At 35.9% G+C, this 17,791-nt stretch overlaps 1 protein-coding gene across 2 annotated transcripts in view; it reads left to right on the forward strand.

The window, feature by feature from the left end:
* LOC149081147 (uncharacterized) overlaps positions 1 to 15,753 on the forward strand; it is a 218,002-nt gene extending 202,249 nt beyond the window's left edge. The window contains exons 8-10 of one of the 2 annotated variants that reach the window (XM_089237931.1): positions 3,784 to 3,959; positions 13,801 to 13,902; positions 15,541 to 15,753. In XM_089237931.1, the coding sequence (XP_089094057.1) occupies positions 3,784 to 3,959; positions 13,801 to 13,902; positions 15,541 to 15,732 (470 nt within the window). In that variant the 3' untranslated portion in view covers positions 15,733 to 15,753. The remainder of the gene's footprint in view (positions 1 to 3,783; positions 3,960 to 13,800; positions 13,903 to 15,540) is intronic. The other variant, XM_089237932.1, reaches the window with a different exon arrangement.
* The last annotated feature ends 2,038 nt before the right edge of the window (positions 15,754 to 17,791 follow it).

A 17,791-nucleotide genomic window follows, 5' to 3' on the forward strand; every position in this document is an offset into this window, starting at 1 on the left:
GTCGGGATTTTCCTGAGTTCTTTCGCGGGGCTGTTAGAAAGTTCCAAATACTCATAGCAGCGTCGTACGTGTATGACCCCATAGCATCGGGATCGTCCTTAACGTTATCATTGTCCTGTGCTTTGATAATTACTGGATGTGGTAGAGTGCTTATTATACCCTGTGGGCTCGAATCCGACATAGCATCATCAGATGGGGTGGCAACCTTCCTTCGAAGATTCCTTTCTAAAACCATCTTAAGTAACGGTAACGCAGATTTCATGGATCGGTGACGACTTCGTTTTACTAGTGGAAATGTGTCGGGTATGCCGGGAAGATCAAGAGCTGCCACCAACTGAGAGCTGGGTGTTCCGGGAGCATCATTAATGTTATCCAACATAGTCGGATTAGCTCGTCTTATGTGTTGTCGCAGTTGGTCAAATTTCATATTGATCGTATGTATCTGATATTCTTGTAACCCTGCCAAGCCTAATACCTAGTAATACAGGAGGATCAACATAGCGAATGTGCTAGCATGAAGTACGACTGCCATATCTTAACAAATAATAGTTCGATTCTCACGCGGTTTTCACCGGAACGTACCGGACTTCCAGGTGCACAATGACAATTAAACAGTTCAAACAGAAGTGCCGCAACACGACGTGGCACGGACTCGACTAATGTCTGAAGTAGTGCTGGAGGTAATGACACCATGAATCCTGCAGGGCTGTCTATAAATCCGTAGGAGTAAGAGGGGGTGGAGATCTCTTCTGAACAGCACGTTGCAAAGCATTCCAGATATGTTCAATAATGTTCATGTCTGGGGATTTAGGTGGCCAGCAGAAGAGTGTTCCTGGAGTCACTTTGTAGCAATTCTGGACGTGTGGGGTGTCGCATTGTCCTGCTGAAATTGTCCAAGTCCGTCGGAATGCACAATGGACATGAATGGGTGCAGGTGATCAGACAGGATGCTTACGTACCTGTCACCTGTCAGAGTCGTATCACGCCAACTGCACACGCTTCATACCATCACAGAGCCTCTACCAGCTTGAACAGTCCCCTGTTGACATGTAGGGTCCATACCCGTACACGTCCATCAGCTCGAAGCAATTGGAACCGAGACTCGTCAGACCAGGCAACGTGTTTTCAGTCCTCAACAGTCCAATGTTGGTGTTGTCGGACCCAGGCGAGGCATAAAGCTTTGTGTCGTGCAGTCATCAAGGATACATGAGGGGGCCTTCGGCTACGAAAGCCCATATCGATGATGTTTCGTTGAATGGTTCGCACGCTGACACTTGTTGATGGCCCAGCATTGAAATCTGCAGCAATTTGTGGAAGGGTTGCACATCTGTCACGTTTAATGATTCTCGTCAGTCGTCGTTGGTCCCGTTCTTGCATGATCTTTTTCCGGCCACAGCGATGTCGAAGATTTCATTTTTTACCGGATTCCCGATATTCACGGTACACTCGTGAAATGGTCGTACGTGAAAATCCAAATTTCATTGCTACCTTGGAGATGCTATGTCCCATCTCTCGGGCGCCGACTGTAACACCACGTTCAAACTCACTTAAATCTCGATAACCTGCCATTGTAGCAGCAGTAACCGATCTAACGACTATGCCAGACACTTGTTATGTTATATAGGCATTGCCAACCGCAGCGCCGTACTCTGATTGGTTCCATATCTCTTTATTTGCATACGCAGGCCTGGCCAGTTTTTTTTGGCTCTTCAGTTTATTTCAAATTGAAACAATTGGCACTCTAAAAATGGTAAAATAACTGTGGTGAGTTGGTTGCACTCTTTGATCGCAAGATAATCGCAATTGACCTCTGGGAGAACAAAACAGTAAATATTTATACATATTCTGACAGATAAGTAAAATATTTCACCCGAAGCACTGACCAGGGTCTAGTGATACATTACAAGTGATAATCTATCCCATCTCTTGCATCACCACTAAAATATATCATGACATTTATGCAGGTCAGACTGAAGGAGAACTATAATTCACACATGATAACATAATACACTTTATTCCAAAACTATTAAGTACAACACAATAGAGAAATGCGACCAACTTTAATGGCCGCCAGGTCCACTCAAAGTGAACAGCACAGGAACTGCCGAGCTCGTGCTTGTCGCCAATACACTATCACCAGGGCAGGAACAAGACGCTGGAAGGTCCTAAGCCCTTGAATGGTTGTGGTGCCCTTTCTTCCCTTCCCCGTCCCTACAAGTATATTTTACACGATATGGAATCTGTAAATTAATATTTCAGAAGTAACTAATCTAAGGCAGACTTATGATGTGAATGGTCTAAGCATGGGCATTGAAAGTCTCCCTCTCCTGTTTTGTTCTACTTGCAAAGTCTTTGATAATATCTTTTGAGTGTTTTTTTTTTTTTTGGAACATCTTTGGGAGTTTTTGGAATTTTTCTTTCATATTTTCCAAAAAGAAGTTAGATTTTTAGTTGTTGTTTTTTTCAAAATCTTTTGAAAACATTTTAAGGCATTTTTTCCATCGACTGCTTGTTGATATTGCAGAAACTGGCTTTAAAAGCAACCGCTAAATCGTAGCATGTCCGATATTACTCACAGGTACCTTATTTTCGGTAAACCCCAGTCATAGGGTGTCTTTTTTTTTATCTGATACATTTTTGAGTTGTAATCTACATCTAAGCCACTTTTTCACACCAAATGGAATGATAATGAAAATAATTCCTTTTTATTTTCAGCATCATTCTGCATGAATGGTTTTGACCCAGTTTACTAGTCAATGACACACATTCATCAGGTGCTGATCCATCAAAGAAATTGGGTTTTTCACTCTTTGCTGAGCCATTTTTCAATAGTTTGATGTGATCTGTGTAACCTTACATAGGTCATACAGAAATCATAACATTATATAGTCACATGGAAATCATATCCAAATGTTTCGTAGAGTTTTTATAAATTCAGTTTTATTGGTACAGAAGTTTATTTTTTTCTTTAAGAAATCTAAAAATGTGTGGTGTTAAATTAATTTAATCAGTGTACAAAGAAAGTTTATCAAATGGCATGAGAAAAAAGGGACAGAGACATCATTCATTTAAAATGTCTGGTAATATCAATTCCACATGATTTTATCATTGTGCTGATATATTGGGGAATTTTTGACATGAAAAAAAGCTACTTGTAATTTTATGTGAACTCTTACTCCATTAAGCAATAGAAAATTTTAATAGTGGACCAGCTGAATTACTTTATGGTAAATTTGGTAATCTAATAGAACTTGATCTATATAATTGTATTTGAATAAATGGTTAAAATCATAAATTTGATTGGAAATATTTTTTTTTCTAAACTACCTCGATTGTTATGAAATGTAATTTTCCACAAAATTTACTTTAAATTAAATGTTAATGTTTTAAATTAAATGTTTAAAAAAATATGCAGCTTTTACACAAAAACAGGACCCTAGGCTATTCTTGCAATTCTTGTATTAACAAGTGGAGAGCGACATTCATGTCATGTCATAAATAACAATTGACCTTGACGGATCACATGGATCTCTTGGGTGAAAGAAAAACAGTAATATATAAATAGCAGGATTTACAAAGTCAGGAAACTAAACTCATCATGCATAAGACTCATTAAGAAAATTATATTTTACAGTACTAGTTTTTAACTCATTTTTATATGTTTGCTATTTTCTGTTGTATTTTATTCAATTCTTTTTAAAGCAATTTCATCAAGTTAAACTGCTGTAGGAAATAGAAATTGAAGTATTTATAAGGTTAAGCTAATGACATTCATTTTTGCAGGTAATCAAAGTGTTTTTAATCAAAGGAAGATAGAAAGACGAACATCAGTAAGTTCATTATCAAATTCAGGAATACCTGTCAAGTGCCTGGAAAGAAACCACCAGTTAACTAGGTATTCTTTCCCAATTAGACTTAAGCTTGGATTCTCATTTACTATGGAAAGCCAAATCAAAAAAGTAAGTTCTCTTTTATGTATAACTGAATTTTCACCTTAATTATCGCATTTGATGATGTATTAAATGCTCGAAAAAGTTGAGTATTATTGGGCATTATTAGTGTTTTGAGTATTATTAAGCAAAGTCATCTATTCTTCCGTATGTATTAAATCTTTTTTATATATATTTTATACATGCACTTAACATTTGTAAACACTTGGTACTAGTGTATAAGATGTATTTGTTTTGTCACTAGAGACTTGTGCACCTTTCTTGAGCTATTTGGGTTAGCGAGAAAGAACTCACTCGATCACTGTGCATAGGTAGGACCCCCCTCTACACCCACGTCTCCCCATTCAGTAAAGAAATTGTATTATAGGCATAGGTAGGAGGGTGTGGACATTCCCAGTTTCCCATTCAAGGGATCTGAATCTGCTTATGTCTCTATGCCTGTCCTAAACTGCAGCAGTCCGTTACAAATTGTTGCAATTGAAGTTCTTATTTCAGAAACTCCATAAGTGTAGAATTTTATTTATTTTATTTATTTACAATAACCCCAGAAGGCACTTATACTGGAAGAAAAAAAAATAATAGTAAGTACGGGAAGCACTTTGCATACGGAGCCAGGTCGAAATCCCCAATAGTGGAAGCAAATCTTGCGTAGGAGGCACATACAAGTTCTGATGGAAGACTGTTCCATATTCTTGCCACACGGCATCTATATCCGTGGAAAAAGCAATCTCTTCTAGCCGTTGGTATTCTTATTTGGAAGCGATGCCTACGTAGGTTAACTCGCCTGTCTATGATCTCAAAGGAAGGCTCTCTCGATGGTAGATAACAATTTGGTGGACTAGTTTGTAGCACATCTTCAGATCTGCAGCGATTCTACGCCATTCCAGTGAGTGTAAACCCAGAAATTGAAGTCTCTGGCAATAAGATAGACCACTCATGCCAGGTATTCGTTTAGTAAACGACCTCTGTGGCTTTTCGAGGAGCTGTATGTCCTTGATTTTGTAAGGGCTCCATACTTGCGAACAGAACTCCAGAGTCGGGCGAACGTACACACAGAAAGCATATGACAACGTATGCGCATCACACTTACGGTATGCCGTACGTAACAAATATGAAATTCTATTAGCTTTGCAGACTATGCCATGATAATGATCAGTGAAATCCAGAATGCGGCTCATTGCAATACCTAAATCCACGCATGTATCCAATTGCTGTAACGTTTCATTACCTAGTTGGTAATATTCAGGATCGGTGCGTCTACCTAAATGCATTGATCCACTTTTTGATGATGAAATAGGTAGCTTATACTGACAACTCCACTGGAAAAGTTGTTGGCATGCAATTCTTAGGCCCCTAGTGTTTTCCACTGGAGAGAATAACTTCACGTCATCAGCGAATTGCAAAGAATTTCTGATTTTGAGATAATCAAGGAAAACCTTCTAACTTGATTAAAAGCGGATATTCTTTATGGAAAACTTCCTGAATTGGAAGGACAGTTCTATACATAAAATAGAAATTTGATAAATTCAGTATACTGTTTAAGCAGCGCTTTAAACAGTTTATTTTGATAATTTTGATAAACTGTTTAAAGCGGCACTTAAACAGGATATTGAATACTGTGTTATTTCATTCCTCGATAGAATTTTTGATGAAGTTAAATTGCCTTCCATTCTTCATAAGCATAAAAGATATTTTTCCTCTGAGTAAAACATGTACACCAAAAATAGCATATAAATTCACAAAACCTATCAAAAGCACTGTTTGCAATTACAACTTCTTCAGTAAAAATCTCAGTGAAATAAAAAAAAGAACATTGCTTTTGTAACAAAGAAATATATGGACCATTCATTGACAAAGAATACAAACCAAACATATTATTACAAGATATTTGTCTGTTATTGAATCTGAATATCTTTGTAACATCATGAGTCTTGGCACAAAATTCAGATTAAGTAAGAAAATTTCGAAAATTCAAATTTTCAATACTATCTTTTATGAAATCAATCAATTCATCTCAAAAGTATCTTGAAAGTGTGTATGGCCTATGGAAGACATCGTGGAATGGAAATTTCACTGGAATGGAAATTTCACATACTAAAAGATATAAAGACATTTTTCAATAATCACGAAATTTCATACAGTAATAATTTTGTCGAGGATAAGAAACTTCTACAAGAAATCAAGCAACTCAAAGAAAAATTCAGAATTTCGGTTGTATATAAGGCTGCAAATAATTTTGCTATTATTTGCAAAGTGTTTTATAAAGAGTTAATTACCAGTGAGTATTCTCTTAACAACACTTACACTTTAATTGACAGACCTATCAAAGAAATCAATAAAAAAAACTTGGCAAATTTCAAAAAATTCAAAATTGCAAATGACAATCTTAAATTTCCATATCTCTTTGCTGCTGTCAAATTTCACAAAAATCCAATTAAATTCAGATTTGTGACATGCAACACAAATAGGTACAATCATAAAATTGGTTTTAAATTCTTCACAAATTGCTTCATAATATTCTTAAAGAAATTGAAAACAGCAAATCCGGCATTATCATCAATAATGTCAAAGTTTTGGAACTTCTCAAAACAGGTAAAATTAAATCAATTGAGACATTTGATTTTGAAAATCTTTTCACTAGCATTCCACATAATGAGATTCTTAACATCTGTGAATTTCTCTACAACAACTTTGAACAAAGCATAAAAATGGAAAAACACAAATAGTTGAATATTGCAAAATTTTGTATTTTCACATGCGCAAGAACTCTCTCTCTCTATCTTTTTAATTATATTTGCTTGTATAAACAAACCACAGGGATTCCTATAGGGACTTGTTTTTTAAGTGCTTTTGTGAATATTTTCTTGCATTACTTTGAAAACAAAAATTTAATTTCTCTTAATATTTCTGGTTTCAGATACATTGATGATTTAATAATCTTCAACTTCAACAATCCTAGCACATTAAATCTGAAAAAAAAACTAATCACAACAATAATCAAGCTGATGTCCTTGACAGACAAAAGCAGTTTCTCGCATCAAACATATCTATAATAATAATGCCAACGATTTTAAAAATGCTTTGAATAATCTCAAAGTCTTAATATGTAATGGGTTTCCTCCTTACGCCTTGGACTTACTTCCTCCTCATACCAATAACTATAACTTTTCACTTTGAACACAACCTGGTAAAACTAGGATTAGCACATGATATGTACTTGCACCTTCTGCATCTATTTTTCTCTTTTATATATTATTATATTGACTGCCACTTGGCTATTTCATAAATTTGACAAAAAGGCACTTGTTTTTTTCTTTGATTTTTGAATTCAAATGTACTTTAGCAGAACGTCGGGATCGAGTATCTATTTAGGCTATGAATGCCAGGATATGCCCTCAGAAACGTCCTGTGTTAAGCCAATATCAGGGTGTTCCCCCCTGATGAGAGCCCTAGACATTGGTTATAACTTTTTCATTTTTGAATTTTTTTAATTCTATATTTTTTTCCCTTTGAAATTTTCATTGTTCATTTTTTGCTTTCCAGTTCACATAATTAGTTTTCTTTTTCATATATAAAAAATGATATTTTTATAATAAATATATACCGCAAAAAAATAATTATTTTAAGAAAAGGGAAAAAAATGAATTATATGAGAGTGAAATAGAACATATATGCTGTGGGTCGTCATCGGGGAACCTCATGCATGGTTTGAAAAGTGTAGGCGTTTCTGAAGGGTGGCTATGCCTAATTGCATTAAAAATGCCAACCCATATTCCCTACGCCTGCCTTCTCAAAAACATGTTGGACGAAAAAAGACAATGAAAAAATATGTATACAGAGCTTCAGATTATAAGCTCAAAGAAGTATGAGAAAGATATATACAAAGTTACAAGGAATACAATAATTACAGTGAATATTTTACAAGAATTACGAAAAACATCAAAAATAAAATCAATGTCCAAAAATGTAGTCAAAAATTCACCAGACATATCTCAAGAATGGGGAAACTTGTTGTTTTGAATATTTTTCTTTAAATGTTGTTGAAGAAGGCGGTTGGAATACTGTTGCCAGATGCAGTTTTGAAAAGATTGAGGAGTGCTATATTGAATTCTTGTTTATTGTTACAAATGTGTCCAAATCTGCTAATTTCCGAAATGAGTGTTTCTGAATAGTTTGATGTTGATGTTTCAATGCCAGTAGCTTAAACTGTTAACAGAAAAATCAGTCTTTTTTTTCAGTCAGTTTTCTTTTGTCGTATACACCTGTTTCCCATTTATTGTTGTTTTTATGTATTTTTATATCCGAGAAATTTATTTGGTCTTTTGTGGTTTTCTTCAGAGAAAGCTCTTCAGGGTAGATGTTGGGGAAGATACTGTTAAAATTGCAGTTGTTGAAAATGATTAGATCATCAATGTAACGAAAGCCAACAAAGTTGTATTGCAGTTTGTATTTTTGTTCATGAAAGTGGAGAAAAAGGTTGGCAAGGGCACTCGAGTAGGTCCGCATTCGCAGGTCCAATTCCCAACTTCGATCTCTCTGTTAAACAGTCTCGCCGTATGGAGCAACAGGCCTACAACGTTACAATTATTCATTCATTACACTTCACTAACTATGAGTTGAGAAAAAACTCATAGTTAAAAAAAATGATTGCAGATGGCAGCACTACACATAAGCAGACCTCGCAGCGCTCCTATTTTTCCTACTTAGTTTTTAGAAATGTTCTATTTTCCTACTTTCGTCGCAGTCATCTTACTTTATCCCAATTCTCTCCTACTATTCCTATTTTATCCCTTCCTTTTGTTTACAGCCAATACCTCACTACGAAAATTTCGAAAAACCGAAAATGTCACTGCTTTCCATCCTTTTTTTGACGTTTTATTCACATCACAACTCGCTACTGAAAAAGATGGGGGAAAAAGAACGAAATTTTTTCAGTTCCCCTAGAGCAGGGGGCGACGACAAATGTATCTTTTCACCCCGCTCCGTATAGTTAAAATGCTAAAAACTGAAGTCCAGTGGGGAAAGCGAATCTGTTTGGGAGATCGGTTGCCGCGTAAATAAGAAGGTAAAAAAAGGGGGGACGGGTAGGGACAGGCTCTGTCCACACACGAGGGGTTACATGAGTGACTATGGGTTTCCGTTATCCTGTGCCTCCCGTTATCTAGTAACTAGCGTTCAAAGCCGGGTTTTCCTAGTAGGCGTTTTGCACCACGTGAATCGAACTGGATCATTTTGCTTCAGTGGAAATGTGTTATATAATCATGCTACGCATTTGTGTTTTTCAAGCGTGGCTCATCAGATCAGGGCTGCTATATTGTAGTATATGGCCCTGGGGTCAGCTACTCTATCAGCTGCATGCTCCGGTTTGAAGGGAAAAGAAATAGAATACAACAAAAATGAAGATCGATGAAACGCGCAGCACACGACGTATTCAACTCCTCCAGAAGCAGTCCTCTAATCACGCCCGACGTAAAGTGCTGTCGTAAGCCGTATTGCGCTCTGTAGGAAAACAGTCGTACTGCTTTTCTTATTGGTGAGTGGATGGTGTGTCGCGCTGGGTGATTCACGTTGCGCGCGGCTTAGAAAACCTGCTCCTAGGAAAACCCTGCTTTACGGGGCAGAGCCCGAGCCATGTCTAGTTCCACAGGGGGGACGAGCCAATACCTTCTAGAGCAGAAGGTTGCTCTAGAACAGTGATTCCCAACGTGGGTGTTAACACCCCTTGGGGGCGATGGAAAGTTCCAGGGGGGCTGTAGAAGCAACGGGCATAACATAGGATCCTATGGGTTAGATTGTTTTGGGGGGGCGGTGGGAGAAAAAATTTCTGAAGAAGGGGGCGATGGGACAAAAAAGGTTGGAAAACTATGCTCTAGAAAGTGTTGAACAAGCCGATTAGCCGCTCGCTAAACCCAGTTGTTTTTTTTTTTTGACAGTCAGGAAGTAACTTTCGTGTCTTTATGTTCGGGATCATTCAAGTATTACGTCAGCATCGATGGACGGGGTTCCGATTTGCTGACTTTTGATGATGGGGAGGGGTGTTAGGATGATGCTTACTTCATCACCCACCCAGTGCCGTCTTAAGGCATGGGCCCACCCGGGCACGGCCCGGGGGCCTCAAGCGAAAAGGGGCCTCAAAAATGAGATCTGGTTGAAATTTTTGAGAATTTGTGTGGTAGGGCCTCTGAAAAATCAATTGGCCGGGGGCCCATGATACTCTTAAGACGGCCCTGCACCCACCCTTTATAAAAATATGAAATATTCTTAATGCCATCTTACTCGCTGCGCCAAAAACTTTTTGGCAAGTTTGTGGGCACCTGAACTAACATTCTCCCTATTGAGTCCCCTACAGAGCCACTTTAGTGATCTCTAAATACTTAGCGGATCCAAGTTCTCTGGACCTGCGTGATTATGCCGCGGATCACTTATGTAATCTGGGAATTGGTCAAACTCTATGTTAATTAATTGTGCAATATATTAGTGCAATATAATGCAAATGTTCAGCAAAGTGTTATATAAATGTGCAATATATTTTACCTTCACGCCGTCTGTGGGTCCTAGGACCATCTCGTGGTCTATAATGTCATGAGCTTATACAATGTGCAATAGGCCTAAAAGTTGTGGATCCTGGCCAGATCTCCAATTTGTTATGTTTATTTGCCAGATTCAGTATTATTTCTTTTTCTCTCATGAAATTATGTAAATTAGATGCAAGTTCAATACCGCACCTTCGATCTTGTGATTGGTTCTGTCATAAAGCATTATGGGAATGCTCCTATATAAAAACCAGATAGAGATGTGCTTCATTCTCCAATTCTACTACTTCCGACTAATGTCCTGTCTTAATCACCAAGGCGTCACGCCCTGTTGAGGAGTGAGCTAGATCGTCTCTCAAAAACAATGAATTAAAATTGTAGAGGTGTGCCCTTGGCACCTCACCCTTCTCATCACTGGACTTCATGTGAAAACCCAACGTCGTTGTGATCCCGTCGCCTGGGGATTGGTTAGTGGCCCCAGACCAGCTACCCGTGAACGTTCGCCTCCAGTTTCCTACGCAGTGGCTGAGCTGTGACCTCAATGTGTGTTTCAAGACACCAAACCTGTCTGAAACCGGTGTTGAGGAGTCTTCTGCTGTGAGGTAGACACCTGGGAGTGTCTACTGGACGATGTGAACTAATACCTGAAAACCTGGACATGGTGGTGAGATCGTTCAGATTAATTTTTCCGTTGTAATATTGAGAGAGAGGTTTAATTGTGATAATTGTTGTTAAAATGTTATATTAATAGTTAATACATAATTGAATAAATGCTTATAGTTTAATCAAAATCTTGTTTCTTTCATTGTTGTCATCCATTCAATGGTTACTGGGGTAAAAATGTTAAAGAACCAGGAAATGCAATGTAAATGTTGCACTGCCATCTGCCACCAGTTTTTCTAACTATCAGTGAAGTGTAATGACTGAATGATTTATCGTTGTAGGCCTGTTGCTCTCTGTGGCGAGACTTTTTAATGGGGAGATCAGCTCGCATTTGCACCTCAAAGTTGGGAACCACAGGAAACCAACTTCAACCGACCACCACTGTGGTGACGGTGGGGTTCGAACCCAGACCTACTCTCCCCTGCAAGACTTGTACTTGCAGCAACCAGAAATGCCAGCATCGGTCAATTTAAAAACAGCTGGCTGCTGTGTATTAAAAAATTTATATCCTTTCAAACCCTTCACAGGGATGATTATTTTGTTGCGATCAAATGCAACCTATTTTATTTTCGTGTATATTAATTCATTCAAGTGGAATGCTATTTTCAACAATATTTTTAATTATCTAACAAGCTCAAATTGCAAATTCATCTTGCTCAGTTATTTTAACACTAGAATAGGTCATTTTGATAGTTCTACAGATCGGGATATCTTGCCCTCTATTCGGAAATCTAGGAATTCCTATGATACCATGATCAATTTTAGGGGCTGTATGCTTATGGATTGGTGCAGGATAAATGATTTCATTGTTCTAAACCAGTGATTCCCAACCTGCGCGTTAACTCCCTATGGAAAGTTCCAGGGACGGCGGTAGAAGCTACAGGTATAGCATAGGATCCTATGTGTTCGGGGCGATGGGAGAAAAAAAAGGTTGGGAACTGTTGTAAATGGTCGAGATATCAAAGATTTTGATTGCTCTCTAACCTACGTTTGAAGCAACGGTTCCTCTGTTGTGGATTATGCCTTTTGCTCGCCAGACTCTTTCAGTTTGATAAGTCGCTTTGAAGTTCTCAAACTTTGCAATCACTTTCCCATTCAAATACATAATTATTGTGCCACGCTATGTTTAAAACTAGCTTTAGGAGCAAAATATTTTTTGGATTTCCAGAGGTATGAAATTTTTAGATCCAACGAAGATATAGACCTTTCCCAAATTGATATTTTCCACTAGGATCGAAATTTGCTCTACATTGTGATCTCTTCCGCGGCCAGATCTGTGGATATGATAGGATCTAGAACTCTGTATTTTTCATTCTTGGTTTGGATTGTAAGAAAGCTATAGGGTCTCAAAATTGTTCTCTATATTGATTTGATAGATCTGCATCCAAGGAAGAAATGCATCAAAAATTAGTTTTCTCTATAAATCATTCCATTTAAGGGGAATTTGCTGCACGTTGTGATTTGAATTTTATTCACAAAACATTTATTCTGCAATTATTTTTCCCCTTTACCTCTGATTTGTTGTTTCTTCTATTGTGATGCCCTATAGAGCCACCCCCTGTGCGGGGTGTATTTCAGAACATGAAAGAGTTAATAATCCTTTAATTCGAAAAACCATGGTAACCAACCCACTTGGGCTGGTATGGGCAGACAAAATGACAAGTCTTATTTCTTTCGGAGTTGATTTTAATTTTGAAATTTGTTGAAATCAAACTAGAAATTTTTCTCTTTCAAAATTCCTATTTATCAAATTTTTGTTTTTTAATGGTTTTTTTCATCATATTGTTCCGGATAATTTTTTTCACAAGACTTCGAGATTGCAAAACAAGAAGCGGTTTGACGGACAGATTTATTTACAGAACAGCAATTTACACGTATTTACAGGCTAATCAGAGAACTAACAACTTTCTCGCAAAGTTCAATCACAACTGACTTTTTATCAAATTTTTCTCTTCTCAAATCGTAGTCTCACAACTACTCTCCTATTATTTGCATCTTTTTTATCAGCTCAGAGAAAGTTCTCGATGGTTCTCGTAGTTCTGAGAAAATGGCACCACTGTCTTGAGGGGCGAAACCTTCTAGAATGTTCCCACCAATCGCACCTTTTTCCGATAAACCGAAACCGGTATTCACTGCTGTTGCAAACAAAACATTGTGATATTTTTCTTGAAAGGTCCTTTAAAAATGAGTCGCACCATCTATCATCTATAATTTGTAACAATATTTAGTTTCCTTATGTTTCGCTTCAATACTTTTTCTCATAAATGTTTCATAATTTTAATTGTGTTTTTATATAATAAAATTTTTAGAAAAATCTAACTATAGATTTCATATATTTTCTTCATAGCCCTTAAATATTTTTAATTATTCATAAACTTTGTGAAAATTCATTTTTATCAAAGCAATGTTTAAAGATTGTGATTAATGCTAATTTCCAGCCCATATTTTAGATTTGTTTTTTATTTGTGAGAAAACCTTGGATAGGCTAAAGCATTTCTTTCATACTAAAACATCCAATGTTTGTGATAAAGGAATAATAGTGAAATAAAAAAAAAAGGCAGTTCACTCTTATTTTCTAACTAAAATTTTAGTTATGATTTTTTAGTCCATTGACATTGCATTGTCACTTGAAAGTAATCTATAGTCCGTTTCAGGTTAACTTTGCAGTGAAGGGGAAGCTACGAGGGAACCGCATCACTCGTTGCTATGGGAACGAAAGCCTCTTAACCAATGTATCGATGCGCGGCCTCGGTAAGGTATGGCCAATTCTCGCCAATCTAACTGAGAAAAATCTTTTTTACGTGTAACGTAATAGCACAGTTAAATTAGTAATAATTATAGAATTAAAAGAAAACCATTGCCAATATTTTCAGAAATTAAAGTGAGGTTTTTGAAATCATTTGTTTTGTTTTTTGATTAGAAAGTGTTTTAAAATTTAGAAAAAACAATTTTCTATCAGCGTGTCACTTACTCTTCATTGACGTACAGTAAGTAACACTAAAAATTTCAAAAAACATAGTAATATTTTTCTTCAATATTTCCCTTCCCTCAGCTGAAATTTATTTACAAAAAAAATCCAAACAATATTATGAAAGCAACGTATAATTTTAAAATTCTGTAGATTAACCATGGCTCTCAAAAAAAACTTGGGGGGGATTTTTAGTTTTTTCTTCAATTTATATGGAAAAAATTAATGTTAAATAAAATTAAGAAGAAGCAGATTAACTCTGTTTTCACGTGTAAATGCAGGAATAGCACCAAATAATAATAACGATACGGAAAAGTTTAGAATTTTTTTTACTCACTTTTGTTGCCAAAATTTCCGTCGCTTGACCTCCCCCACTTCACCGAACGGTATACGTCGATGCCACTTGTTTTCACGACAGCTTTAGTTTTTTGTTACGGTTGATGTGCTGCTCATGGTTATTACGGATGATTCTTATCGAGTTTTGTTTACAGCGAGTATTCAGAAACCAAAAATATAGTATTCAGGAATGGAAGAGCAGAGAACTTTAGCGTGGCTATCTCTGGTGAAAATAAAGACACAACTGTCACATAAAAGATGAAAGCCCAAACCCCACTGTGGACCCCCCCGCCCCTCTCATTTATTTTATCTGAAGAGACACTAAAGGCAAGGGGCATCGGGAGAAACAGGTGCGCGAAAGATGGCATCTCCGTTCGTGTGAGTGGAAGTCGCGACTCTGTCAACACTCTCCATGATCAGAAACTAAAACTATCCCATAAACATAGCAAAAAATAAATAATTAAAAAAAAGGAGGACCTAAAACCAAAACTTCTGCACCCATAGAGGGTCTCTCACAATAGTATCAGCACTCTCCTGGAAGAGAAACACTTCCTGTAATCTATGAGTGAATATCTGAACTCACTGAAGCCTATTTTTGGGAGAAAATAAAACTGAATGTTCATGTTTATGTAAGCCTATAACTGCATGTAAAACTGAATGAAAAATTGTATCATTATGGGAAATTCAACCAAATAACGAAAAAAAAAATATATACAGTATACAATTGTGTAACGTAAAAAACACGACAGTGATATTGGCGGGGAAAATTTCTAGGATATCGCGCCAGAATGTCGTTGCCGTTGGTATGTATTTTTGATAATGGTAACCAATATTTTTTATAATTTAAAAATTTTAAACAAGTAAACATCGGTTCAAAACGATGTTTTTTCAGTATTTTTTTTCAAAATCAGAAAAAATTGAAATATTCTGTATAAAGGTTCATCTTAAACCTCTGACTTATGAGAACTATATTTTGCGGCGAAGGAATACACTCTCTACCTTTCTCTTCACTGCAAAGTTAACCTGAAACAGACTATAAATGGTGTCCCACTATAAAGTAAAAATTATGCAGTTTAGTTTTTTTTTTCAGGTAAAAGAAACCAAGCGGCATAGGCAATTTTATTCCAGGATTTGTGATCTAGTTGGCATAGTGCAATTATTGGCTAAAGAAGTATCAAGTTTTTGTGTCAACAAGCATTCAGATAATTTCAAGAATTTGTGGGAAAAAAGGCTTGAACATTGTAATTACATTAAAAATAAGGATGTAAGTTCAAGCAGATAGTCAATTAAATATTTGAACTTATTTGAGCAAGTGTTCTCAATTATATATCAGTTGAGTCATTTTTATTTTTATTTCATGCCATATTAATTTCAAAAATTGTTCACGATTGATTGCTACCATCACAAATCTGGCAAAAATAAGATGTGGAAAAGTACATTTTTTAATGATGCTTCTATATTATAAATATAATATGGTAATTATATAAATATGTATTACATTTTATATATATATATGGTAAAGTGATAAGCCAGTGATTATTCATAATCACCAGATTTATCACTACTGCGAGCAGTGTTTCTTAACCTCTTTTCGCCATCGAGCTTATATTACTGGAAGGAGCATCCATACGCCGCAGCGACATCTTGAATGCAAAGGAATCATGTGACTCAGTGAAAACTAAGTTTGTGCTTGGCAATTTCCCCATTAAAATGTAGTTTGGTCTATAAATATTGCATCTTGAAGATTAGATGAGTCATCCTTATTTTAAAGATGAAAATAATAAATAATTTAATATATTTCATTAATGAAAAAAATTATTCCAGTATTAATGCTGGAATTACCTTTCATTAATTCCGGAATTTATCTTTCATTAATTCTGAAATTATCTTGCGCTAATTTTGGAATTATCACTTTTATCAATGGTGCAATTATCTCTTTCATTAACTGTAAAATTATCTTTCATTTATGCTGGAATTATTTTTCATTAATGCTGAAATTATCTCTATTCATTCTGGAATTATCTTTAATGAAAAGGATAATTTTTCAGCATTGATGAAAGAATTCCAGAATAAAAGAGAAAGATAATTTCAAGATTAATAAAAGGGATAATTCCAGCATTAATAAATTATCTCATCGATGCTGAAATTTTTTTTTTTCATTTGCCACACCCGCTTCTGATATGCTGAGAAAAACAGGGAGAGAATATTGTTGCGCTGTTCGAAAAAATTAGCAGTGAAATGAAGTTAGCTAAGTTCTAACTATATATATATATCATTCCTGTCAAGCCTCAGTGTTTTGTTTAAAAAATATATTTTAAAATTCGGGATACGTTTGCTTGAAATGAAACAATCCCGTTTGACAAGAATAAGTTATGGCCAACTATTTCAATCTTGTAATTCATCCATTAATAATAAAAATAATTGGGCATTTCACGTTAAAAATATTCTTGACAGTGCTGGCTTCGGTTTTATTTGGGTTCAACAAAATCCAAGTCTTGTAAAAGCTTATCTTCCACTGATTATCGAGAGCATAAAAAACCAGAGTATCCAAACTGATTTCTCCCGTATTGTAAATAGTAAAAAATTTTCTCACTATAAAGATATAGAAACAACTTTCCTGATGGAATATTATTTTTTCCTCCCTTTTCATATCTCAGTCAAAAGGATTTTTGCCCAACTCAGATTTAATCAGACATCAATTTTTGTTAATGGTAAAAACTTTTCTATAGATCCCATCAGCAATTGTACATATTGCAACCTTTTGGTATTTGAGGATTGGAATCATGTAATTTTTCACTGCCCTTTTTACTCTAACCCCAGATCCAAATATTTAAATCTCTCTTCAGGTCCCGCTAATATTGCTCAATTACTTTCGATCACTGATAACTTGTACTCAATATATATATTTATCTTATGTATTCGCCTACGCTCGCTCTGTTTGGACTGAAGTCCATATTTTTCTATTGTTATTAATTTACTTTTTCTTTTATTACTTGCTTTTTGTCCGCTCTGTATATTACCTATTATTATTTGTCGGTATATTATAATGTTTATTCTGTGTCTGCTTATCATTCATTCATTATTTCCCCTTGCCTTATATTAACTGTTCTGACACCAACATATGTGCTTCATTATATTCCCAATGCATGGTATATTTTGTAAATATGACTAAAATGTAGCAACAATGAATTGCCATTCATTGAAGGACCTACTGGTCAAATCAATAAAATTTATTATTTATTTATTATATATCATTCCTGCCAAAAAATGATGCTACTACCAGTGGTGGGAACTCTGCGCCAAAATTAACATCTTGCTCCTTTTTTTTCCTTTTTTTTTGT

The sequence above is a fragment of the Pholcus phalangioides genome, unplaced genomic scaffold (genome assembly GCF_987345545.1).
Source record: "Pholcus phalangioides strain wild (caught in Gottingen) unplaced genomic scaffold, Ppha-v1.0 ptg000010l_1, whole genome shotgun sequence".
NCBI lineage: Eukaryota > Metazoa > Arthropoda > Arachnida > Araneae > Pholcidae > Pholcus > Pholcus phalangioides.